This window comes from Megascapheus bottae, chromosome 15 (genome assembly GCF_031878675.1).
Source record: "Megascapheus bottae isolate mThoBot1 chromosome 15, mThoBot2.hap1, whole genome shotgun sequence".
NCBI lineage: Eukaryota > Metazoa > Chordata > Mammalia > Rodentia > Geomyidae > Megascapheus > Megascapheus bottae.
This window is the reverse complement of record NC_143523.1, coordinates 332,513-358,786: the sequence shown is the minus strand read 5'-3', so window position 1 is coordinate 358,786 and position 26,274 is coordinate 332,513. Positions and strand designations below refer to the sequence as shown.

General features: G+C 56.2%; 2 protein-coding genes across 2 annotated transcripts; both read right to left on the bottom strand.

Annotated features, from left to right (window-relative positions):
• Positions 1 to 4,505: 4,505 nt before the first annotated feature.
• Positions 4,506 to 10,349, bottom strand: LOC150053653 (sperm flagella and cilia-associated protein 1-like). The gene is made up of 7 exons (XM_090345569.1): positions 10,200 to 10,349; positions 8,832 to 8,943; positions 8,006 to 8,156; positions 7,349 to 7,415; positions 6,937 to 7,024; positions 6,717 to 6,816; positions 4,506 to 4,769 (listed from the first exon to the last, which is right to left on the bottom strand). Exons 1-7 carry the CDS (start codon positions 10,327 to 10,329, stop codon positions 4,635 to 4,637), a joined length of 783 nt encoding a protein of 260 aa, XP_090201695.1. The 5' UTR covers positions 10,330 to 10,349; the 3' UTR covers positions 4,506 to 4,634.
• Positions 10,350 to 10,743: 394 nt separating this feature from the next.
• Positions 10,744 to 24,778, bottom strand: Adam8 (ADAM metallopeptidase domain 8). The gene is made up of 24 exons (XM_090346837.1): positions 24,490 to 24,778; positions 23,445 to 23,548; positions 22,353 to 22,429; positions 22,135 to 22,213; positions 21,982 to 22,058; positions 21,294 to 21,486; positions 20,996 to 21,058; positions 20,848 to 20,916; positions 20,466 to 20,632; positions 20,252 to 20,333; positions 19,862 to 20,010; positions 19,540 to 19,717; positions 19,213 to 19,302; positions 18,913 to 19,102; positions 18,750 to 18,831; positions 18,309 to 18,474; positions 17,768 to 17,845; positions 17,051 to 17,135; positions 16,480 to 16,579; positions 15,435 to 15,597; positions 14,898 to 14,963; positions 14,609 to 14,659; positions 12,938 to 13,000; positions 10,744 to 11,173 (listed from the first exon to the last, which is right to left on the bottom strand). The coding sequence occupies exons 1-24, from the start codon at positions 24,533 to 24,535 to the stop codon at positions 11,120 to 11,122; spliced, it is 2,472 nt and encodes an 823-aa protein (XP_090202963.1). The 5' UTR covers positions 24,536 to 24,778; the 3' UTR covers positions 10,744 to 11,119.
• Between the last annotated feature and the right edge of the window lie 1,496 nt (positions 24,779 to 26,274).

The window sequence follows — 26,274 nt, the reverse complement described above, 5'->3', positions numbered from 1 at the left end:
AAACCAGAAGTGGAACTAGCCTTGAGCAAAGAACTCAGAGACAGCATCCAGGCCCAGTCATGGGTTCAAGTCCCATGACTGACAAAAACAAGTAGGTTTAGGACTAAAACACGCACAGGGTTGCTATTTCTCTGGACCAAACTTGTTTGCCATCAGCCATCAACTCCACCATGTACCCATACCCTTCACCAATAGTGGCACAGACTTTCACTAACTGGTTTTGTTTTAGTTGCTGTTAGAAACAACTCGAAATCCTCTTGCTTTGAGGAAGTGAGGAGAATTCGTTCTCGCAGATTCCAAGACCACTTGGAAAATCTTTACCCTATAGACAGATAGGCTGGATTTCCTAAGGTAGTCCAACAGTGACCGACAGGACCCCTCCCCCCCACATCCAGAGAGCCTGAGATGGGTGTCAGAGGCAGGGTGAGCCTCATCTACCACCTTGTCATTGGAGGAAAAAGGCATAGAAAGCAGAAAGTGACATCAACATAGTTCACAATTACCCAAGGTATCTGGTTGTTAAACAGCTTTATTTGCTTACTTAATTTAACAGGAGAGATATATTTTCCTTTTGCCTATTCCCGGACTAAACTCAGGCCCTCATGCTTTCTAGGTCTGTGTCTCTTGAGCCCCACCCTCAGCCCCCTTCCACTTATGTGTGTGTGGGGGGGGAGGGGGGGTCATGGGACTTGCGCTCTGGGCCTGGACACTGTCCCTCAGCTCTTGGGTTCAAGGCTACTGCCCTACCCTTGAGCCACAGCCCCACTTCCCATTTTCTAGTGATTAATTGAAGAGTCTCATCTTTTGTGCCTGGGCTGGCATTGAACCGTGATCCTCAGACCTCAGCCTCCTGAGTAGCTAGGATGACCGGTGTGAGCCACTGTGCCCAGCTCCACCTTTCTGAAGTGGGGTCTTATGCCTGGTTTGGCCTGAGCTGCCCATTGTCCCTGGATGACTCTCTCTCTCCACTGCACCTGACTGCACCTCCCCTGTTGCTAACATACACATTGCTGAGCCTAGCCATATTTTTTTTTTTTGGCAGTTGTAGGGTTTAAACTCAGATGAGTCTCATAGGGACCTTTCTACCTGGCCTGACTTCGAACCACAACTCTAAGATCTCAGCTTCTGGAGTAGTGAGGATTATGGGCTTGTGTGAATTCTCACATTTAATCTTGTAGGGTGATGACACATGGGATGGCTGCTGGCCTGGCGGGGCTCTGACTTCTGAAATCTCTGTACCACCACGAAAGGCTGAACATTTTATCCACCCCACCTTCCCGAGGTGAGTCAACCTGGGGATCCTGGGCACTGAGCGCCCACTCAGGCATGTGGTGTGATGCTGCATCTCTCCTTCTGTACTGAGGTGACGTGTGCTGCGCTCACCTGTATGATCATGGAGAGCACTCTACCAATGGGGCCAGGCCTCTAGTTTAGCACATGGCTGTTTATTAGAGGCAGACTCTCTCAGAGTTATCTGCTGAGGCTGGTTTCAAACCAGTCCTCTGATTTCATCCTCCCCAGTAGCTAGGATTACAGGTATGACCCACCACTGCTTGTTTCATCTTGTGGTATTGGGGTTTGAATTCAGCCTCCGGCTTATTTACAAGTACCCTATGGATACCTTAGAGCAGAGGACTAATGTAGGGCAGAGGAAGTCACCAAGAGGACAGGTGGTACAATATTCCTCCTGGTTAGAGATTTCCCAAACACCCCGCTTCCTACTTTTGCACCTCTTCTGTCCTGTCCGTAGAATCTTGGATTTCCCCGTCTAAACAGGGACAGGAAAAGGGGAACCTTCACTTCTCCTGCCCATCCTGCCTGCACCTCCAGGGGGCAGGATGAAGTCTGGTTCTACTGCAGTGAATCCCTTCTTGCTGGAGCACAATTTTTTCCTTTTTTTTTTTTTTTTTTTGCCATTTGCCATGTGGCCTGCCTCATGGAGCTGTTTTCTACTAGCATTAGAAAATAGACAAAGCAGAAGCAACTGGAGTCAGGACAGCTGGGTGTTTGGGCAGAGGGAGCAGGAGGAGCAGTCTCTCTCCGCCAGACCAGCCTCACCAAAGCCCCACTCGGCCCTGTGGCTCCTCATGGCTTCTCTAACCCTGCTCTGCACCAGCCTGGCTCCTAAGGTGTCCTACCACTCATGAGGCATTACTGACTGGGAGGTAACCCTTGATGGTTGCTGGGGGTCAAAGCTCCAGGGCTTCCTTCCCCTTCACTAGAGTCTCTGAACTGGCTGGAACAGACACTGCAAACCACATGGAGACCAGACAACAGGCTGAAACATACACACACATATGCCTACACTGCCACCTACACACAGCAGCCACCTGGCAGCTTGCTAGCCTTTGCCAAGTGGCTGGGGTCCCTTGGTATGGGCACTCGCCACCCTTTCAGACTCTAGAACTCCGCCCTGAGGCAGTCAACATTCCAGGTACCTCTGAGGCACTGGCCCTTCTAATACCCAGGGTGAGGTGGTCTAGTGTTAGGCTGAGAAAGGGACTGGGAGTTTGGCTTAGTGGTATAGTGCTTGCCTCGCATGCATGAAGACCTGGACTCCTCAGTACTACAAAAAGCAGGAAGTAGTGCTGTGGCTCAAGTGGTAAGAGCCCTAGCCTAGAGAAAGCCCCAGGACTAAAATAAAATAAAGGCTGGGATAGGTCCTGGGGCTAAGGCAGGGTTGCCAGTTGAGGGAAAGCTGGGCTCTACAGAAGTATGGGGAGCTACACGGGTGCCCACCCTCTCCACAGCAGAGGGACCACAGGGTGATTCTCAGCTCTTCAAAGGCCCCAGAAGGCTCCCAGCTTTGCAGCATCCCACGTCCTAGCACTTGCAGACCCAGCCAGCCTCCTGTAGCTGGTAGCTCAGCAGCCCACTCCCCGCCAACCTCACGGAAACTCAAGATGCCCCAAGTAGGTCAGATACCCGGTGACTCCGTATGCGACTCCAGTCTTCTCCCCCAGACATAGGCAGCACAGCTGGGCTCTCCTAAGAGGATCCTGACACAGCTCAGAGAAAGGGCTATGGTATTATGGCCCCCTCCAACTCTGCCAGCACAGGGGCCCTGAAGCTAAGGGCTGGAGACTAGGGTTGAGCTCTATCCTGGCTTCTTGGCTAGCATCTACAAGCAGAAACAGGGTTCCCAGTGCATGGTGGCAGAGCTAGCACCTAGTGAGATGGGCTGCCACTCCTGCTCAGCGGCTTCCTTCAGGTACTGCAGGGTGGACATGCCGGCAGCTTCCCACGCCTCCAGTGGACTCCAGCTCTAGTCAGGGCCCTGCCTAGCCTGCTGCCCCAAGCACTTCCGAGGGTCATGGTCAACCCCGGGGTGGGGCTCTTGGGGACTGGGCTTTGGGTGGGTGAGCCTTCTCAGCTTGCTCCTTGTATTCTGAATTGTTGCCTGTCTTCACCCAAGGGTCATCAGCTGATGCAGTTTCATCAGGCCCTGCTGGCCGGATCAGGAAGGGGTCACCAGCCACAGCCCCAGGCACATCCTCCCTGCACAGGAAGTTCTTACTCAGGCCTGGCCTGCCTCTGCATCGAGGTCACGCCCACGTGATGCACTTTTACTGGACAGGCAGCGTGTGCACACACACACACACACACACACACACACACAATTACACCACATGGCCACCCACAAGCACGTATGCACACATGCACACATGCCCCTGCCTACGGTCAGACCTAATGGGCTGGGGCCAAAGCCCCCTGTGCTTGTGTAGCTTCAGTCTCTAGGCCATGACCTTCTCCCAGCTTTTGCTTCTATCCATCAGCTGTCAGGACAGCTGTGTATCTGGCACTGTAGAAGTCCCATCCCAAGGGGTGTTGTGGTGCTTCTGACACATGACATCCAGAAGCCCACAGGGCGGGGTGCATGGCAGCCAAGGTGTCCCTCCCCAGACCCCTTGGCAGCTTCTCTTGCAGGCACCCTTGTTCCAATTCTGCACCAGGCTCCAAGCATCAGGCTGTCCCCAGCTGACTATGTGTGCCCAGAGCTATAGCCAGCCACCAGGAAGCCACGTGGAGGGCTTTCCCCAGGGAAGAGCTGCTGCGTCAAGGCTGGGTATGTGCCCCCACTGAGGATGCAGGGCAAGGGGCTATGGCGATGGCTAGCAAGATGCAGTTCTGCCCTGAATCCCCCAAGCCCAGTGCCACCTTGGCCACTGCCAATGCTCAGGACCCTCAAGGGACCATCAGGAGGGGAGAAAGTAGCAGTCAGGTCTCAAAGTCATGGTGTGAGGCTTGCACGGGCAGATGGGCCCAGGCTTGGCCCCACCTGGTCCCCAAAACCTCTGCATTCAGGGGTGAGCCCACCTGGAGGACAGTGAGGTGAGGCATCCGTTCTGGCTCTTCTCCACCTCACATCCTCCCTTCAGGCCCAGGGGCGCAGCCACATACCGCACACTCCCCTGCGGGCTGCAGAATGGCTGATCCCAAGTCAAACACCACACACACCAGGGCGCCATGAGTTCCCAACGCAGCAAGGATGAGACACAGGAGGCTGAAGAAACCAGAGTCTGTGTCCACACTTGCCTCTGGGGAGTGACCAGCAGCCCCCAAACCGCGGCTTCCACACTTGTCCCTGCACACAGCCGTCTTCTGAGCAGCAAGCAGCTCCACTGGTCCCTAGGTCAGGGCCTGGCTGACTTGGAGCAGACAGCCCCCCGGTCCTGGTGCTCCTCTGGGCCGAGCCGCATCAGCTCCCCGATCCGGAGATCCTTCAGCTGCACCAGGTGCTCCAGCCTCACCACCTTCATCTGCAAAATCTCCAAAACCACACAGGCCTCACACACCAAGTCTATCTGAAGAAGCACGTCCATCTGCCAGAGGCAGGACCAGAGGCACTGCACAGGCACCCCGCAGGAGCCTGAAGGACCTGGGGTTGTTCGGAAGGCCTTAAGAGGAGTGGTTCCTCCTCCTGCAGTCTTCGGGCCTCTCTCCATGGCATCGGCTGAACTGCATGCACTCTGGGCTGGCCAGGTGCTTGGGGCATGTATGCTGAGTCCGAGGCTGACCAATGGATTCCTAGCTTACTTCCCCAAACTGGTGGCCCCCCAAAACTTGAATGAAGCTGCTGAAAGAGCCTCCCCTGGAGGTCTGCCTTGGGTACAGTGGCCCCAGGAGGGTCAGCTGAGAGGTCTGCAGTCCTTCCATGTCTGCTTCAAGCAGCACACCCTCTAGCCCTGCCTGAGTGCACAACCCCCTTCCCACCCCCATGTTCCCCAGGGAAGGCAAGCATAGAAAGAGGAGACTAGGGGAAGCTCATCTGCTTCCAGGAGGACCAACCCCTACTGCCAGCCCTGCCTGAGAGCACGGATACCCATGCTCCCACCAGGGAAGTGTAGAAAGAGCAGCGGTGTGATGAGGATGGGGGTGGAAAGGGAGCTGGGAGCAGCCTGGCAGCAGATCCATTGTGACACACTAGAGGGGTAGGGCAGTTAGTGGTAGGATGCTGGGCCACCCCCTGTGGAGTGGAAACCCCCTCGCTCCCGTGACCCAGGCCACATTCCATGCTGCCCACCTGCAGGGGTCCACCACTGTGCTTCCTGGCTTTTCTACCCTAGGGCCCAGTGACACTCAGTGGTTGGCGGGAAGTTGAGCTCCCCCCTGGGTCTCCAGTGAGAATTGACTCACACTGTCAGCATGTAAGCCAGTCACAAAAGGGACAGGAGGAGAGTGAATGCCACACAGGCAGCACCTTTGCTTCTCCTAGCTACTTCCTCTGCGCCATTCTTCAGTAAATATCACTTTCCGGGAGCCTCAGGAAGACAGCTCATCAAGATGCAGGAACTGTGATGTCTCCACAATTGTCCTACAGCCTCTGTGAACTTGAGGCCCATTTTTACAGCCTACAAACCAGCGCTACTGTCTTAGAGCCTATAACTGCCAGGTGTGTGGATGGGAAAAGAATTAATACATGCATGAACACCAGGGAGCCAGGCATGGTGGCTCACACCTATAATCCTAGCTATTCAGGAGGCTGAGAACTGAGGATCCCAGTTCAAAGCCAGCCCAGGCACTGAAGTCTGTGAGACTCTTATCTCCAATTAACCACCAGAAAACTGGAAGTGGCACTGTGGCTCATGTGGTAGGGTGGAAGCCTTGAGCTGAAGGGCTCAGGGACAGTGCCCAGGCCCAGAGTTCAAGTCCCACAACTGACAAAAAACAAGTGATTATACCAGCAGAACCATGTGTCCCCACAGATCTAGGAACACACCGCAGAGCCCAGTGTGATCCACAGATACACACCATCGGGCCTGTGTGCCCCCACACATCCGGGAATACACCGTGAAGCCAGTGTGACCCACAGGTGTGCACTCAGGACCATGAGGCTGAGCTCCACTGGAGGAGCGCTGGGGAGAGAGCTTCAGAAGTGGGCAGCGGTCTCCAGTGTGTTCTGGTGGTCATATAGAATGGGCTGTCACTCTTGGTTTGGTGGTATATGGAGTGGGCTCTGTCACTCTCTGTTTTGGTGGTCATATGGAGTGGGCTGTCACTCTGTTCTGCTCCGGGTCTGACTGGGTATTCTCTAAATAATTCCCATGTAGGTGCCTCTGGTCAGGCCCATCTTGTGCACCCACTGACAACCCCATATGGAGTCAGAGACTCTTGGACAGGGTGTGGTAAAGATGGAGGCAGCAGGTCCCTCTACCTCCCCACGCTGCAGCTGGGGGTTCACAGGCAAAGGGCACCTATGCTGTCCTAGGCCCTACCTTGACGGTCTCCTGAAGAACAGCCAGCGCCTGCTCTTTGTCCTCCAGTTGCTGCTGTACCCTGGCCAGGTGTTCCCAGGGCCCTGCTGCTGGGTCCCAGCTGAAAGGCAAATGCAGGTGTTCAATTCAGGATGGGGAGCATGGGGAGGAGAGAGGTGGGAGGAGCATGAAGGGGAGAGGCAGGGCAGGTGGGAGTCAGGGCAGGGTGAGAAGGGCCCACCCTCCGTCAGCGCCGCAGCTGGTCCTCGCCAAACCCCTCTGGTTCTGGGGGGTCTTCACACTTGACATTGCCGGGGGGCTCTGCAGGCCTGGGTGATGAAGCAGCACCATCAGTCGGGGGCTCCCCACTCTAATGTGAGGCAGGCTCAGGGCTCACACAGGCACAGATGTCATGGTGGAGGCCCCTCCAGCTCTGAAGTCAAGGCCCTCACAGCCCACTTGGAATCACAGTAGCCCTGCACAGGACTCAGGGCTGTTCCTGGTAGGAAGCTGGGCCCCCTCTGCAGTACCTCCCTCCTCTGCAGGGGCAGCACAAGCCCAGCAGTGCCCGGCCTGTGCTGGTATCTGTACCAGTCCATGGAAACGGGGCCTCTGAAGGACCAAACTCACCACACCAGGGTCTTAGATCCTACCTGTGTACATGTGTGTGGCAAAAGCTGGCCCCGGCTGGACAGCATCCACACTGGAAAGTTCCGGATCCTGCAGATTTTACAGTGAGCAAGTGAGACATGGTGAAGCTAGACAAGCCTGTGGTTCCTAGCCTCCACTGGAGTAGGGGTTGGTGAGCAGGCTGCAAGGGGAGAGGAATCAGCTGGGCAAGTCAGGAGGGCATGCAACCTCAGAAAGAACAATTTCAAAGTGTCTTCACTGGCCAAGGCATGTCAGCCAGAATGGGAAGGGGTGAGGCACGGGGAAGGGAGAGCACTGGCCAGTAGGACAGCCAAGGGTGCCAGCCCTAGTGCAAACCAGTCTCAAGAGTGGTCTTGCCTGAAGTCTGGACTACAAGCCATGGGTGCAGGGATGAGAGCTCACCAACCTTCATTTCTTGGTTGGTTACGCTCACAGCAGGTTTGCAGGTTGAGCTGACCCACTGACTCACTGACTCTTCTCTCCCTCCCCCCTTGCCCGCTCACACACACACACACAGATTCACACATGTACAGTGATTCATGCACGTGCACCCAATCCACACACACTGACTTACATATACTGACTGCACGTGCATGGATTCACATGTACAACACAGATGCAGCTCACACACACACACTGGCTCAGATGTGTACACGTACAGCTATCCCAGGTGCGCGGATAGGAATGGTGCTGGCTTCCACCTTCACCCTCAATGCACACAGAATGGGCTCAATAGCTCCAGGTGTGTTGGCCACCACCTTGTGGATGTCGGCTTCCGAGATACACAAATGGAGCTTATGAAAGACCTTCCTGCAAGGAAATGGGGCTCACCGTCAGGGCAGGGCCCCCACAAGGGCCAGCCACTGGGCCACATTCTCAGGCCTTTGCCAAGAGCCCACTTCCCTTGGAGTTAAAGCCTAGTGCCTAGGGTCCTCCCTGCTACTTGGGATTGACCCTGGGCGGCCTTCATCTCCCACAGTACCTGGAATCTGACCTGACCACAGGGCTGACAGTGAACTGCAGCCATGCCTTCTTGACCCTTGCTCAGGTCAGCTGCTGGCACCTCCCCACTAGTCTCTTCTCCATTCCTACCCTCAGAAATATCCAGGCCTCAGCTCTGTGGTTCTGCTAACCCCACCCGAGCTCTAAGTCCAGTTCTTGGTGTGGGCTGGAGGTCAGGTTCTATGTCTTTCTCTTGCAGCCTTCCTCTCAGGTGTCCACAGCTTATCCCCCTCATTTCTGATCTGGTTCCCCTACCTCTGCCCTGGTTGCTTACTATCACCAACCTTTGGCCTGCATAAAGCCAAGAGGTGAAGAGAGCATGGCTTATTCTCTGGTGAAGCTGGCAGGCTGTCCCGGTAAAAGTCCACATGGGGCATGGCTGAGAGTAAGGCTCTGTGAGCAGGGCCCATACTAAGAGGGTCAGCATCCACACAGCTAGAAGCCAGTCCCAGAGAGGGATGTGGGAAAACTGGGTGCCCTTGCCTGTTGAGAAGGCTCCAATTGCTCAGCTTCTGGTCTGTGCTGCAGGCAGGGATGTAATTGTGCAGGTCCACAAGCCGGGGGCAGAAGTGCTTCACGATCTCAGCCACCAGCACTATAGGGGGAAGGGTGGGTGGCCTGCCTGCCTAAGTCCCTCCAAATGCCCTTGCTATCCCCAGCCCCTACACAAATGAAAGGCCTGGTATGTCCCAAGAACCCTTAAGGAAGCAGGTCTCCTGATAATGAACCCAGGAAGAGCAGGTGTGGTGTGGGTAAGAAAGTGCAAATCCAGGATGCAAACCCAAGATGGGGAAGCCAGGAATAAGTCACTCTCCAGGAAGTGGGTGCCAGATGCAGGGGCCATCCCTTCTTCCTTACGGAGAGGGAACTGGCCTTCTCTCTGGAGGAGGGGGCCTCCACCCACTTGGGGGACAGAATTGAGGAGCAGCCTCTCCCCACCTGGGGACGGGACAGGGGGGAGGGGGGGGGGCAGCCTCTCCCCACCTGGGGACGGGACCGGGAGGGGGGGGGGCAGCCTCTCCCCACCTGGGGACGGGACTGGAGGACAGCCTCTCCCCACCTGGGGACGGGACGGGACGGGGGGGGGGGGGGGCGGCAGCCTCTCCCCACCTGGGGACGGGACCGGGAGGGGGGGGGGGGCAGCCTCTCCCCACCTGGGGACGGGACCGGGGGGGGGGGGGGCAGCCTCTCCCCACCTGGGGACGGGACCGGGGGGGGGGGCAGCCTCTCCCCACCTGGGGACGGGACCGGGGGGGGGGGGGCAGCCTCTCCCCACCTGGGGACGGGACCGGGGGGGGCAGCCTCTCCCCACCTGGGGACGGGACGGGGGGGGGGGCAGCCTCTCCCCACCTGGGGACGGGACCGGGGGGGGCAGCCTCTCCCCACCTGGGGACGGGACGGGGGGGGGGCAGCCTCTCCCCACCTGGGGACGGGACCGGGGGGGGGGGGCAGCCTCTCCCCACCTGGGGACGGGACCGGGGGGGGGGGGCAGCCTCTCCCCACCTGGGGACGGGACCGGGGGGGGGCAGCCTCTCCCCACCTGGGGACGGGACCGGGGGGGGGGGCAGCCTCTCCCCACCTGGGGACGGGACCGGGGGGGGGGCAGCCTCTCCCCACCTGGGGACGGGACCGGGGGGGGGGGCAGCCTCTCCCCACCTGGGGACGGGACGGGGGGGGGGCAGCCTCTCCCACCTGGGGACGGAACCGGGGAGGCAGCCCCCGATCTCCATGGGGAGCGCGGGCAGGACCTAGGCCCCCTCCCCGCCCTCCTCGGCCCAGTTGCCCGCAGGGCTCCCGACTACGGAACCACCCCTTCCAGCCCCGCCTCCGCCCAGCACCGCCCGCCCGCACCACCATCGCTGAAGTCCCTGGCCAGGTGGCGCTTGGGGCGGCTGAGTGGGAGACCGTCGAGCCAGGTACAGAGGCTGTGGAGGCTGCTGGGCGGGAGGGGGGCGGCGATCAGACCTGCGGCTCCAGGCATGGCGGAGGCGGAGGCGGAGGCGCGGGGCCGTTGCTCGGAGACGGAGACGCGACCGGAAGGGGCGGGGTGAGCGGGGAGGGGCGGGGCGACCCGTTGGAGCGCCCTGGTGACCGTGACTGTCCCGTCCCTCAGGATTCGGTCCATCAACCAGTGGCGAAGTGCAAACCCTTTATTAAGGAATAGCTTTCTGTCCCCAACAGCCGTTCTGCACGACCCCCGAACGTGGAGTCCTCAGCCTCGCACAGGAAAGACGGCCACGTCCCAGATGGGCGCAGACAGACAGCCCAGCCCAGTCCCCGCTCGGCCGGGGCGCAGACAGACAGACAGACAGCCCAGCCCAGTCCCCGCTCGGCCGGGGCGCAGACAGACAGACAGACAGCCCAGCCCAGTCCCCGCTCGGCCGGGACGCAGACAGACAGCCCGGCCCACTCGCTGGCTCTTCGTCCCACGCGCTGCCCTCCGAGTGGGTGCACATGAGGCGCACTGGCTGACACTGTCCCGGGGAACGGGCCGGAGCGGGGTCCTGGCGTCCTCTTGAAGGGTGGCAGGCCGCCGGGACTGGGTCACTGCCAGGGTCACAGTAGGTAACAGCCATCCCCGGCTCGTGGTGTGACTGCAGGCACAGGCTAAGCTGGCCAGGATGAAAGGAGCAGACTGGGCCCCTTGATCAGCAGGAACAGTGTAGGTGACTCGTCCCAGCCTTGGTCCTGAGCTGAGGGACACGACTGTGGAGAGCCAGCCGCAGGAGCCCTGGCTTCAAACTTCCACAGTCCCGAGGTGCACTGCTGGGTCACCACCTCCGCACAGGAGGCTTCAGGGCCGCCTTTGGGCTGAGAGCCGCCTCCTAAGGAGACAACAGAATTGATCTGTGAAAACCTATCTGCTGCAGAAGGTGCAACGGAACTGAACATTCCTATTTGTGTTTCTTTCTTTTGTTTTTGTTTTTTTAATTTGACCTCATAACAAAAGATGGAACTTAGATATCATGGTGGTACTACTGTCTTCATAATAAAAGCTGGAACTTAGAACTGGATCCCACCTTCCCCTTTCTCTTTTTTATCTCCATCCAGTTCAAAATGTTTGCACCTCGGGGCTGGGAGTTTGGCCTAGTGGTAGAGTGCTTGCCTAGCATGCATGAAGACCCAGGTTCAATTCCTCCATACCACATACATAGGGGGAAAAAAAAAGCCAGAAATGTGCTGTGGCTCAAGTGGAAGAGTTCTAGCCTTGAGAAAGGACAGTGCTCAGGCCCTGAGCTCAAGGCTCAGGACTGGCCAAAAAACAAACAACAAAAAAGAGCAGCACCCTCACCATCAAACAGCCTCCAGAGGCCTCGAGTCCTACCACTGCAGTGGGGACTGCGCTTCAACAGACAGACTCACGGAGCACAAACATTCAGCCACAGCAATTATAGATAGTGCTTGGTCTATAAACTGATTGTAAAACTGAAACGTAATTTTAAAAATCATGTACATAACATATAAAAATGTTTGCATTTCAATAGCATTCTCTTAGATCTGCAGTTGGGCTCAACATATTCAAGTCTCAGTACAATCTTTGCAGTCTTAGCTTTTTTTTTCTGGGAAATTGGCTTAGTCTGACCTCCATGACCACTCTGTCTTCTGTTATAACAACGCTTTCCCTATGCGTAAAGAGAACCCTTGCCCTTCTTGTACTGTTACTTTGTGAGGCTGGTGCTTGCCACACTTCTTACTCTTGTCTCTAATTAATCACTAGAAAACCGGAAGTGGGGCTGTGGCTCCAAGAGTAGGGTGGTAGACTCAAGCTGAAGAGCTCAGGGACAATGTCCAGGCCCAGGGGTAGAGTGGTAACCTTGAGCTGAAGAGCTCAGGGACTGCACCCAGGCCCAGAGTCCAAGCCCAACAACCGACAAAACAAAACAACAACAACAACAACAAACTTAGTTTCCTAAGCTTGTATAACACAACAAGGGTACCCACAACATCTGTAATAATAACAGCTAGAACTTTATATTGAGAGGATGGAGTTCTGACTTATTTTATATAGGGAGGATAAAGTTCTAACTTATTTTAGTGGGGAAAAGCAAAAGTGACAGCTAGGCCACAATTGCTGAACAGTCCTCTTACAACATTATAAAGCAGACATTAAAAATGACTCAAGTTCCTGCTTTCTTTTCAGGAAATCACCAAAATGTCAGCTGACAAGTTAAAGAATATTCCCCTTGGGCTGGGAGTTTGGCCTAGTGGTAGAGTGCTTGCCTAGCATGCACAAAGACCCAGGTTGGATTCCTCAGAACCACATACATAGGAAAAAAAGCCAGAAGTGGTGCTGTGGCTCAAGTGGTAGAGGTCTAGCCTTGAGAAAACCCAAGGACAGTGCTCAGGCTCTGAGCCCAAGCCCAGGACTGGAAAAAAAAAAAAGAATATCCCCCTCTCCCCTGTAACACACACACACACACACACACACACACACACACACACACACTCTCGCACATTCTCTCTCCTCCCCCTGCCTCTTCTTCCCTCCCTTCCTCCCCTCTCCCCCAGTACTACAGTCAGCCAGGCAGGGCAGGGCAGGGCAGCTCTCCCCTACCTCTACAACTGTGGACCCACCCTGGGGAGCTCACCTGAGTCACTCCAGGAATAGACACTCCAGTCTTGGGCTTGACTGGTGGGACTGGAGGCTTGGTCTAGAAGAAAGCAGATATAACTGATGGAGTTTGCCTTCTCTGTGTCCAGGCTGCCCACCTCAGGGACATTGGTGGGCTCTGCAATACTCTGCTGAGCATTTGCCTCTGGCACAGTCTGGCTGCTGATTTCACTAGCCCTTCCTCCTTGCCTGGCTCCTCTTTCCCCACCTACTTCTGTTCTACCTCAAGACCCCTCCTAAAATGATTTTTGCAACTCATATGTAAGTCTAAAATTAGGTCAAATAAAAACTTTTTAAAAATTTTTATTATTGGGGGGCCAGGAGTTTGGTCTAGTGGTAGAGTGCTTGCCTAGCATACACGAAGACCTGGGTTTGATTCCTCAGTACCACATACATAGAAAAGCCAGAAATGGTATTGTGGCTCACGTGGCAAGTGCTCAGGCCCTGAGTTCAAGGCAAAAAAATATTGTTGGGATAATGTATAGAGGGGTTATAATTAAATATGTCAGGTATTAGGTGCATTCTAAAAAAAACTTCTAAAAAAAATAGTAACTCTAAGCTGGGCGTGGTGGTTCACGCCTATAATCCTAGCTACTCAGGAGGCTGAGATCTGAGGATAGCAATTCAAAGCCAGACTGGGCACCAAAAAGTCTTTGAGACTCTTATCTCCAATTAATCACCAGAAAACTGGAAGTGGCATTGTGGCTCAAGGGGTAAGGCAGTAGCCTTAAGCTGAAGAGCTCACAGGGACAACGCTCAGGTCCAGACTTCAAGTCACACCACTGACAAAAAAAAAGAAAATCATTATTGTGCAAACAAACACTACAGTAATAACGGGGGGGAGGGGGATTCATTGAGGCTGCTACTACTATTGTGCCAAAGTTTGAGAGGGAAGACCTAGAAAGCTGCAAATGTCTCCCAGCAATGTTCATTCATTCACCACAAAGCTCACTGGGAGAAACCAGACACCACCACCAAGCCACAAATCACAAACCTGTGTTAAGGCTCACGGCCCCCACCAGCCTCAAAGCTGCCTACTTTCTTCCCCATCCCGGAAAGCCTCCATCCACCCCAAGCAGACAAATCCAAACAGAGGGAACTCAACAAAAGGGACAACTAGGACTTCCAAAGACACAATGAGGACTGAGTCCCCATCAGGCTGGTGGAACTAGGCAAGATCAGACATACTGTCCACTGTTAACCAATGGACAGGTGCAGCCAAGCACCTGGAGAAGGAAACTGGGTGAAGGGGATTCAGGGATTCTGTGCCATTTCTGCAATGTGTCTGTAAATCTGGGCCCATTCTGAGTTCATCCTCTCAGAGGAGGGCCACAAGGTCTTCCACCAGCCTAGCCATGGCCCCAGAGCGGCTGTCCAGGTGAAGGCTTGGTGGAACCCCGTGACCCATGCATTGAGAGACACTTGAGGCTAGGGGAATGGTTCTAGGGTTAGCCCAGGAGCAGCAGTGGGGGAGGGGAATTAAGAACCCCAGCTTGGGTTTCATGGCTCAGATAAGTCACATTTTTTTTAAAGAACCTCCAACTGCAAAGCACTTCACAAGGAAAGACAAGATGGCTGGCGTATTGGTGGGGCTGGCTAGTTCTGAGGGCTGAGTACCACACAGGAAACAGAAGGATTGTCCTCTTACCTGTTTGGGCTTCAGCTTTGGGAGAGGCTTGGTAGGTGGAGGCAGTTGGAACTGGTAGGGAAGAAGTAGGAGAGTTGGAATCTACAGACCAGCCTGCCCACAACGGAAGGCAGGACTCAGTGTTCTGCCTCCCAGGCTCCCCAAATCTATGTTAGGTTCTGCTTCATGTCTTCTCCTGTCTGTGGAGCAGCCCTTCATTGGCCTGGACCTGTAGGATCCAGCCACCTGGCTCCATTTCTCAAAATGTTTAGATACCTCTAGAATGCTTAGCCACCCCACCAGAGCTCACCTGGTCTGGTGCCTGCTGGGGATAGACAGGGACTGTGATGGCTGGACTGGACATGGTGGCTGGAGGCTGCAGGGGACAGGGCTGTAGGTTTAGGTCATTGAAGAGGGCTGAGGTCCACCCACACCCAGAAAGCTCCACTCCAGGACCTAGGTTCCACAACTCTTACAGAGGAAGGAAGCAAAGCCCTTGTGTGCAATGGGGGCAGGGGAAATGCCCCAGTCCCCCATGGCTCTCTGTCCCCATCCCAATGGTCAGTATCAGCAAGGGCCTTTCCTCTCAGAACCCAAGGCTGAAAACCCACAGATCTGCAAGGTCAAGGTTAGTCTCAGATCTCTGAGGTCAAAGTCAGATTCCCAGTGCAGGTCCTTGGAAGGCAACCCTGAACACCCAGGCCCTGCTCCTCCAGGGAGGAGAACAGCAGCGGCCCTGTCTGTGCCGCCACCACTGACACATAAAAGTATCACCAACCCTGGTGGCCATACTCCTGGTGGCATCCTGCCACTTCAGCCCATGAACCTATGGGAGGACAGTGCTTACAGCAGGAGGAGGCCTCCGGGGGGCCACTGTGGGCTTGGGGGACTGCCCACTGCAGGCAGAGGCCAGCCCTGTGGGGCCCCAAACCCTGTCCTTGGCTGGCATGTCACTCCTTCTTCCATGGAACAGGGGGTTGGAGAGCCCTGTGGTCTTGGGCACAGCACCCCTAGAAGGAAAGAAGAGGTCATTGTCGGGCTGGCGGTGTGACTCAAGTGGCAGAACACCTGCCTGGCAAATATGCAGTCCTCAATTCAAACTCTAGAACCACCCACCACCACCACCTCCACCAAAAAAAAAAAGAAAAAGAAAAAAGAAAAGAAAAGCCAGGCACAGTGGCTCACGTCTGTCACCCTAGCTACGCAGGAGGCTGAAAGCTGAGGATCATGGTTCAAAGCCAGGCACAAAAGTCCATGCTACCCTTACTGCCAATTAACCACCAGAAAATCAAAAGTGATGCTGTGGCTCCAGGAATGGGGCAGTAGCCTTGAGCGGAAGCACTCAGGGACAGTGCCCAGGCCCAGGGGTGGGGCAGTAGCCTTGAGCTGAAGAGCTCAGAGACAGCAGAAGCACTCAGGGACAGCGCCAGGCCCAGTTGCCTGGCCACACCCTTGGACAGGGCCTTTGAGGTTACTAGGAATGCCCCCTACAGAACATGGTTGGCGTCTCTAGCCCAGCAGACCCAGCAGGCTTCAAGGAATGGTCGCAGATATGCAGGCCCAGGAGGCCAGGAACACACTGGAAGCCTCGCAGAGTCCCCAAGGGCCAGGCTGGGTCTAAAAGAGATCCAAGCTCACTGATTACCCACACCATTCCTTAGGGCCTCTGTAGGAGGAAGCGCTCAAGTAGAAACCTCAGCCCAGACATCTCCTAACCATCCAGCCCAGGCCTGCCCAATACCTGGAGAGCCCTGGGCCTTCTGCAAGGCGCTGTCAGTTTTTTTTTCTTCCTCAAACAACAGTGGAAGCCATTTGCTAACAGTCACAGAAATTACGCCAACAAAGGAAACACACATCTGACAACAGACATCCCACAGTCAGCATGTCCTCACCTCCTCCGGACCTTGTGGTGGATGATGACACCTGCCAGGATGACCACAGCTGCCAGGCCCATCAGGAGCACCAGCCCCCTGACCGTAAGGCTCCTAGGGGCTGTGGGACACACAGCCACATGTCAGCTGGTGCTGGAGACCAGCCAAGCCAGGGGCAGGGGGACCCTGGAGAGGTGCAGCCTTCCCTGCCCTGTCAGCCATGTTCTGGATACCACACTGGGCCCCAGGCCTGAGCCCCCAGGCTGGGGCCTGGTACATTACACCAACCCGCCCAGCTCTCTGCAACATGGGAAGATGTGGTTGCTGGAGAGACCCTCAGGCCCACAGTTTCCAGGCATGGCCTGGACAGGCTCCCAAGACTACAGTGCTAAGAGGCCATTGGGAAACACTGTGTGGGTAGGTGGCCTGAGACTCCTGATCAAAGGGGGCCTGGGGACCTGAGCAGAGGGGAGGCTTGCTCTGACCAAGGTCCTGTCCTCCATCCTCTCTAGGAGGTAAGGACATGGGTCACCTTCAGGTCAAGTGCTCAAGGCTGCAAATCCACCACTTCTCATGGTTCCCAGGGCTCTACCTGTTTGCGCATCTGCCAATCGCTCTGCACAGTAGGGTGGGGCCCAGCCAAAGTGGCAGTGACATTCTTTCTTGTGGTTGCACACCTGGAGGGACAGCTGGGCCTCAGAAAGGGCAGCTTACAGGACAGTGGACCATATTGGAGCTCTTGGACTTCCCCCCACACAGACCCCCTAGCCCTGTGCCAATCCAAGGCTCATGAGCTGCTTTGCCTAGAGATGTCATTATGGGGCAGCCAAGGCTCATCTCTAGATCCCAGAGTGTTGGGAGCCAGAGTGGAATCAAACTGTACCTTGATTTGCATCAGACAATGGCTTTATTGTCTTATTGTTTTCTGGCCTTATTCTGTTTAAATGACCTGAGATTTACCATATGAATGTAACACCTGGAAGTTCCCTGGGTCTCAAGAGGGGAAGAAGCTGGAGTGGAAAATAAACGCGGCAGTCTTTACCTAGACTGCAGACATCCCAGACCCGGTATGTCTGTCTCTCTTCTTTTTCTTCCTAGTCCTTGCCCCCTATTTCAGGAACCCCAATCTGCGAACCCTGGTTTGCTGCCGGCTGGCCCCGGCACCAGAGGGGTCCTTCCAAGACATCTGGACACCAGGCTGGGCTGAACCTCTGCTCTGCCCCCAGAGCTGCCTATGCCACAGGCCATGGTAGCAGCCTCAGCTCGAACACAGGCAGAGGGCATGTTGTCCCTTGGGGGCCACACGTACCCCATGGCTGTGACACTGGGCAGAGCAATTCTGCTCTCCATAGATGCTGAGGTCCTGGCAGAGTCTCTTCCAGCAGACCTGGAAGAAGATGAATAATAGGTTAGGGCTCTGCACGCCTAGACCCACTCTCCTCAAAACCTAAAGGCTAAACGCAGGTGGGCTGGGGTGCCTTGCCCAGGGCTCCCCCCTCAGCCCTCTAGGCATGGCCTCAAGCCAGGAGCAAGGGGCTAGGTTAGCAGAGCCTGGAGGCTTGGGGCATGCTTTGGGGGTGATGGTAGTTTCCAAACAACTAATCGGGAGGAGGGCAAGAAGTATGGCTCAGTGGTAAAGTGCCTGTCTAATAAGCATGAGGCTGTGAGTTCAAGCTTCCTCACAGAAAGAGCATGCAGACGTTAACTGGTACAGGCATTGCCAGCTGCTGTTCACCTGAAGGTGTAGAAGACCCTGTCCACATGCCTGCACCGGCCACCACCTAAGCTTGGAAGGAGGGACTTGGACAGGAATGTTCCGGACGCCTAGCCCGGTGGTGGTGTTCACGCACCTTCCCTTCTGCACACTTGGTGCCCTCGGGCACTGGCTCATAGGGAGTGATGCTGCTGTCCATGGTGAGAGTTCGGCAGGTTCCCCCATGGGAGGTGAAGGAACAGGAGCCTCGCTCTGGGGGCTTCACTCCTCCCGTGCAGTACAGAGTACCACAGTTGTTGATCCTGTGGACAGAGGGGAGGTGATGGTCACAGACATGCTGGCCATGCCTGGCCATGTGCTCAGTGGCCTGGGCACTATGGAGTGGGTCCAGAGCCCACCCCTCCTTTCCCATGAGGGCCATGTGCTCGAGTTGGGGTCTGGAAGGCAGGGCAAAGCCCCAGAGAGCCCCCTTCCTCCCTGCACATGACCCAGATGGTCCTGGGGATGACCCTCCAGGCCAGCCCAGCCAAGGGGACATCCAGTGTCCTGGACCCAGCTGTCCAGTCTTGATACTAACCTGCCCCTGCTGGAGAAGATGGAGCCCCGGCAGCCTGGAGCAATGCTGTGGGTAAAGCAGGTGTCTGTTGCAGCCCGGGCACCTGGGATTAGGACAGGTTGGTCTGGCTGAGGCCACAGCTGCCCACAGGCGGGCCCTACATCCTGTCTTCATGCATCCTCACCTGGTCCCCACAGCTCTTGGCATCGCCGGTCCATGGTGGGGCAGCTCCCATTAAGGCAGTAGCCCCCCGGACAGGGTGTGCCGTTCTCCTGAAAGGCATCCTTGGGGCATGTTGCCTGTCTGCCATCACAGAACTCCTCCAGGTCACACTCATCCCTCTGAACGCGGCAGAGCTCACCAGCTGGTTTCAACTGGAACCACAGAGAAACTTACCACAGGGCAGACCCATGTGAGGTCAGTGACCCTGGCCTTCCCGCCCACTGCCTTGGGCTCTAGGGGGTCCCGGTGGGGTCCTGCTCACCTTACAATCGTGGCAGCAGCCTCCATAGGCACACTGGGCTCCCTCAGCCAGCTGGCAGGTAGTGGCATTGCAGCAGGGATTCTGACAGTCCTGGAGGGACAGTGGCTAAGCAGCTGTGCTTAGGCTCCAGTCAACTGGGGAGCCCAGTCTCTCTGGCCACTGGTTGGGGCTGTAGCCCCCCCCCCAACTCCCTTAGCATAGTTTAGGATCAAATGAGAAAGGCGACCTGTGATCCCGAGGACCACATGCACTGTGGGCCCACCCAGAATCCACCTAACTGCAGGACAGAGGCGTGGCACAGCAGGGCGTACCACGAGCAGGACATACCTGGAGGCTGCCGCAGTCACACTGCTCCCCGCGCTCCACAAACAGATTTCCACACACAGGGTCACCCACCAGGGTGTCGAGGTCGGGGGCATTGGCTAGGCAGATGGTGTGGGGCATCTCCACCAGTTCCTGCAGGTCAGTCTTGCTGCACTGGCTGAACTTCTTGGGGAACTTGGAGCTGAGAGCAGAAGTGATGCCATAAGGGAGGACCACTGGGCACCTGGCCTCCCCCAAAGGCTTTGCCCCACAATGACTCACTTCAGGCTGCCGGCCACGACGCTGCCTCCCACCCCTTCCCCTCAGCTCTGCCCCACAAGGATACCTCAGGCTGCCAGCCATGATGCAGCCTCCTTTCTCCCTCGATGCAGGACAGTAACAGCCTGGGACATTCTCGTCGTGGTTCATGCCCAGGTTGTGACCCAGCTCATGGGCCATGGTGGATGCCACACCAATGGGACTCTGGTTGTGGTCCTGCGGTGACAGCATACTCGTGAGGCTACCACCCAGCTGTCTGCCCGCTCCCTCTGCCTCCCCTCAGCACCCAAGGCTTCCTGCCCACAACGGAACAAGCGAAGTCCATCCCGGAGAAGGCAGGTGCAGCCGTGTGTTTTGAGGATCTAGGCTATGATACCCTCCACGTGCCTAGTTCAGATTCTGCCCAGGTTCCCAGCTGATAACCAGCTGCAACAAAGCCAGTTAGCATTCTCTTTACCTGGTTCACAGCTCCTGAGTCCCGGGAGCACATGGCTGACACTCTGGCCAGTCCCACGGTGGACCCCACGAAGTCAATTCCCCTAGAAACAAGCAGGCTGCGGTTGCTGGGCACTGCCCTCCCTTCACAGCTCTCCAGGGCAGACTGCTCTGGACGCTGAGTGGCCAGGCCCCCTCTGTGCTGCTGGGGTGGGTGTGGCCACCCGTCTACTCACGTGATGAACTGCGCATTATCATGGTGATGATGGCCCAGCAGGGCCTGCTCCCGCCAGGACAAGAAGCTATCCAGTGTGACATTGGCATAGGAGCTAACATGGAACTTGTCCCTGCTCCAGATCTCTAGGCCCACCAGGACCACACGGAAATTCAGTTCCTGGTAAAGCTGGGAATCCAGAAGATGGGAATCCCCTGGGGTCAGCGAGGCGGGGTGATGGGCACCACCTCTGTCCTCGGCTGGGGGCACAGGGTGTGGGTGCTGGCCAGAGCCTGGGCTCAGCCCCTCCCCCCCCAGCTCCAAAGGTGGAGCCTCCTCTCATTTGGGGGTTCGGGTGTTTCCTGGTTCTAATGGGCTCCCCACAGCCCCAGAGGAAGCCCTACCTTGTCCACATGGTTTACCACCTCCAGCACCCTGCTGCGCACAGCTTCCCTGCTCCCAAACTGCTGGAACTAGGAACCCAAGACCCTCAGGATGGAGCCCAGAAACTGTCCCAGCCCACCCAGCCCGTCTTGCCCCTGTGTCCCCTACCTCCATGCTGTCTGTGACCACGTACATCTCCACATAGTGGGTCTCTTGGGACAGCAGCTGGCTCTGGGGAAGACACAAGTCAGCCCTTCCAGTGTGCCTGATCTGGAGGCCAGCCAGTGTTGTGTGGGAAGGCGCTGACCATGCAGCTCGGTACACAGAGGGTCTCTTGGCAGCTGTGAGGCTGAGCTAGGCAAGTACACCCAGGCACAGAGACAATGGCAGGGCTGCAAACACTGATGCCTAACCCTAAGCAAGGGGCCTGTGGCAGAGGGACTGGACACGGGATGAAGTTGCTTACCCCGTAGCGAGACCTGAAGGATGCCGAAACCCGTGTCCCCAGAAGGTTGTCCAGGCTGGTTTCACTGACCCCACAGGTGGCCCCAGCCTGCTGCTTCAGGTGCTTGGCCTCATACACGGCATGTGGCCCTTCCTCATTGTTCCTGTCCAGGGGCTCAATCAGGTGGACAGCAGAGCTCACCTTGAAGAAACCCCTGAGGGGGTAGATTGGGGTGAATGGTGTTTTGTTTTGTTGTTTCTGTTTGGGTGCCAGTCCTTGGCTTGAACCCAGGGCCCAGGCCCTGACACTGAGCTTTTTTGCTCAAGGTTAGCATTCAAACCACTTGAGCTACAGCTCCACTTCCAGCTCTTTTTTTGGTGGTTAATTGAAGATAAGAATCTCATGGATTTTCCTGCCTAGGCTGGCTTTGAACCGTAATTCTAACATCTCGGCCTCCTGAGGAGCCAAGATGACAGGCATGAGCCACAGGTGCCTGACAAACTGTGGTTAGTTACTAACAGCTGGTGCCCACGGCTTCCTCCTACAGGCTCAAGGGTGCACGAGGTAGGAGCGCATGCTGATGCCTCGTGGGCTTGGCAGGCAAGGCCTAGCGCGGCCTGCCCCAGTGTCTGCATGTATCCCAAGCACTCAGGTATAGGGAAGGCATGTCCCACAGAGTGGACATCCTGCCGGGGTCTGCAGCACTCACCTGAGGCCAGAGCAGGTGCTGAGGCTGGCCGCCGAGTCCTGATGGCCCTCCACATGGCCCTGGTATAGGCAGTGGTCCTGTGGGAGGCGTGGGAGGGGTCACAGGTCTGTTGCCATCGCCCTGCCAGCCTAACAAGGGGCCCCCGCTCTGTACCTGCCCAGGTAGCTGCTCCGTCACCTCAGACCCATTGGCAGCCAAGTAAGTCTCAGTGTAGCCTGAGCCCAGCAGAGCCCTGGAAGAGAATGATTAGAGCTCAGTAGCCTTGTCTCCCCGGTCTCCTGAGTGGAGTGGCTGGGTCAGGACCCCAGGGTCAGCAGCCAGGATGAAGAACTTGCACTGCCCACTCAGCCTGAGGGACAGACCTTGCTCACCTGTTCTTCCGAAGGTTCAGGGTAAATGTATGTCCTCCAGCCCCAAGAACATAGCTCACACTCTCTGGGTACAGGCCCTGGATGGGGGTTCAGAGTGAGTGTTCTCCAGGCCACAGAAAGTCCCCAGGGGTCCCTCTCCCAGGGAGGCCAGAAGGTAGCGGGAATTGGGCTGGGCTCCTCTGGACAGGTAGAAAGAGCCTGTTTCTTGGGGCGGGGGTGGGAGGGAAACATAAAGCTTGGCCCTCCATTTCCCAGTTTCTGTCTACAAGGATGATGACAATGACACCTTTACATGGGAAAGCAGAGTGGTGGCAGTAGAGGGAAATGGAAGGCACACAAGCCCCTCCAGGGCTACGCTTCCCATACCCTGTGGTTTCAGCAGAGCACCTAAGGTGCACTCTTCAGCCTACCTCTCAGTGCCCCAGTGAATGAGATTAGAGCCCAGAGCAGCAGACAGTAGGTCAGGAGTCCTGCAACAGGTCCCCTAAATGCCAAGCTAAGAACAGGACCAGGAGCCTCCCCACAGCCCAGGGGCCATTCTATTTCCCCACCTTGGGGAATCCCAGTCTAACCCAGAGGCCCTGGGCAGTGTGTGACGGCGCAGGCAAAGCCCAAGGCAGTATGTCACAGCCCAGTTGGAGGCCCAGGAGGGTGTGTCATGACACACACTGAGTCCAGGAAGGTGAGTCATGGCCCAGGCAGAGGCCTGTGGTGAGGCATACCTCTGCTCAAGAGGAATCTGGCCAACCAGTTCCTGCCAAGGGAAACTGAGGAGTGGCTGGGCCAACAGAAGCAGTTGCCCATACTTTTCTTGGGGCTAACAGCTCCTTCAGGTTGGGCTGGCAGGGCTCCTGAAGAAAGGAGTGAGTCCCAGTGCCCAATCTGGGTGCCCTAGGCTTCACCATAGGGTGAGGCCACAGAAGGAAAAAGATGAGTAGGGGGATCATGATAAAGCCCAGAAGTGCAGATAAGCCTATAAGGACCTCAGCTCTCAAGAGCTGGAGCTGTGCGGGGTAGGCCAAGATATCCATTCAGCCCCTCTACAGAAACAGGCTGAGAGGCCAGTCTGGTGGGTGGATAGCAGAGACTTACCCCAGGGTATGGGAGGGCTCGGCGGGCACGGGGTCCAAGGAGGCGCCGAGGCCACACCACCTCGTACTGCTCTACATGTGGCAAAGGAGACCCAAGGGTGACTGCTGCAAGAGAGAGAGGTCAGGAGGCACAGCAGGGGCCGTCTTACCCTGGGCCTGCCTCTTCTCTGGGGGCATCAATTACCAAATGGCCCAGGATCCAGCACTAGAAAATCTGACCCTGAGGCCCAGGTGAGAGCTTTGTGACAGAAACAACACAGGCCTCCTTCCAAGAGGCAAACTGAGCCTGCTACACCCCACAGTGCCTGGGGATTGTCCCATCAACCTCTGGTAGCCCCCCAGGGCCTACCCCAGGAAAGATGCAGACCCAGGGGCAGGTCTACTTGACCTCCTTACAGCCAATGTCTTTCATTTTCTCAGGTCAAAGAGCATATCTGACTGAGGAACAAGGCAGCACCCTCCCCAGCTGTTCCCTCCCAAGAATGACAATCTCCCTGGTACCTGACAATAGACCAGGAGTCTTGGGGGTCAGGTACAGCTCTGGGGATTGCCTACCCCAGGCAAGTCTGCCCCTCTTTAGAAAACCGAGACAGGGCAAGTGTCCTCAACTACCTTCTCCCCCGCAGGAGTGAGAGGCAACAAGAAAAGCAGCCCTAGTGCAGGGAGGGCATTCCTCAGCAAGGGATTTCCGTGACAGCCATCCATCAGGCCCCACCAAGTGGAGGGCCTTGAGCTTTCTTCCCCACAAACCCCACTTGTGAGCCCGAGCCTGGGGCTCCTTTAGCCTCAAAGGGACTAGTCAGAGCTCTTGGCCCCTGGTAAGTTCCAAGGGTGGCTGACCAGCAGTTAGAGAAATGTCACTGGAGTGGGCTTCTCTCACACCTCACTTTTTACCTCTGATTTCAGCATCTTACTAGCTTCTCAGTTTAGTGGCCACCTAATGTACCCATTGCCCCAGACCAGCTCAAGAGGCCAGGCAACCTGCCCACTAGGGCAAACCCCGTGTCCCAGAGGAGTCTCCCTAAAATCAGCAGCAAAACACTTACCCTGTGGCCAAAGGACACCAACCAGCCAGAGCCCCAGACCACGCATGGTGGGATCAGGTTCTAGATTCCAGACTCTCTCCTGGCCTGGCTTCTTTCCACACACCCCACCTCCAGGCCACAGCCAGCCAATTGCTGAGTGTCAGGGCAGGATGCTTGTACCTGGGCGGGGTGGCCCAGCCCTCTGCTCTTGTGCTGGGAGCTAGCCCAGCCTGGAGCAACTCCACAGCTTCCAGTATCTTCCCAATGTCCCTTCCTTCGTTGTCTGTCTTGAGGGAAGCAGCTCCCCATAACTGTGGGCCAAACTGATGGGGTTGGGGAAGTGAATGGACCAAATTGAGCCACTCATTTCAGTTCTGCATTTTCCCTGCGCCAGTGGGGAAACCCAGACCCCGCCCCTTCAGTTTTGCCCAGCCCTGAAGGCTTGCCCAGTGTGTCAGGGCCAGGGGATGTGGCTTCTAGAGGGGAAATGATTCTGCCAGGTTTCGGAGGTGGAGACCATCTCACTTCCTGGGCCAAAAATGGTGAAGTGGGTACAGAACTAGGAGGCAACACCTCCCGTGCCCCAAGTCCAATCAACAGGCTCCAGGGCCTCCGAAAATGGGGAGACAAGCAGTGGGGTCCCAGCCAGGTGATGACAGATGTACAGGCTGCTTGGGCTGCTCCTTTGGGGCCAGTCCTTCTTTGGGGAGTCCTTCTGGCTAAACTCCCTGTCTGGCCCTGGTTTCTGCTCATTCCTTAAGGGTTATATAGCATCCTCACTCTAGCCTGGCTCCCAACTTCTCCAGGTGGGTCCATTGGGCAACGGGAAGTCTATTTGCTCTGTGGCCACGCCCCCTACTGTGGTCCAGCTTCCTGGATCTACACCCAGGCGTGGGCTGGCCTCACAGCTTCATAATCAACCAAACGGGGCAGGGAAGCTTCTGTCTCAGTAGTGCTGGGCAGTTTGGCTCCTCTCCTGATGGGACAGACAGGAGTGGGCAGGGCTGGGGTTTCAGGCTTCAATACTAGGGACTGGACTGAAGGATCTACGCTGGGCCACAGAGATTGTCATCCTGCTGCCTGACATTAATGCTGCTAAGTCAGAAATGCAGCATTAGGAGCCTAGGTGTTGGGGCATTTCACAAAGGTATCTGCTGTCTGAGGTGTAGGCCCTGGGTACCTTGTGCTGGGACCCCAGGCTAGAAGAGCAGCAGGCAGGGCTTCAGGGGGAGGGGGACTTTGGCCCACACAGGACTTTTAAAACTATTTCTCTTTTGTGCCTATATGTTCTAAATTTGGCAGCAGGAAAGTTTAAGGCAATACATTACAAATGGCATTCAAGGCAAACAAAAGCATGTACACTACCACTCCTAAGTTAGTATTCAACAAATACGATGCAGGTGAAGCTGAAATGGACAGGATTTCACACTTAAAAGATGGCATCGACGAGAGTCACCATGGCCTCAGGTGAAGCTGAAATGGACAGGATTTCACACTTAAAAGATGGCATCGACGAGTGTCACCATGGCCTCAGGTGAAGCTGAAATGGACAGGATTTCACACTTAAAAGATGGCATCGACGAGTGTCACCATGGCCTCACAGGAACAGGACTGCTGGTGATGAGGCCACTCCACACCGAGAACAGACTCTCAGCCTAGCTGGTGATGTAGTTTTTGGGGCCACTGGGGGCAGAGATGCTGTGCCTAGTCTGACACTTATTCCATGACACTGATAAAGACGGACCTATTCACTCAAAGACATGCTATGGCTGGAAGCAGCCATTTGTGGCTAGAGAACCAAGTGCT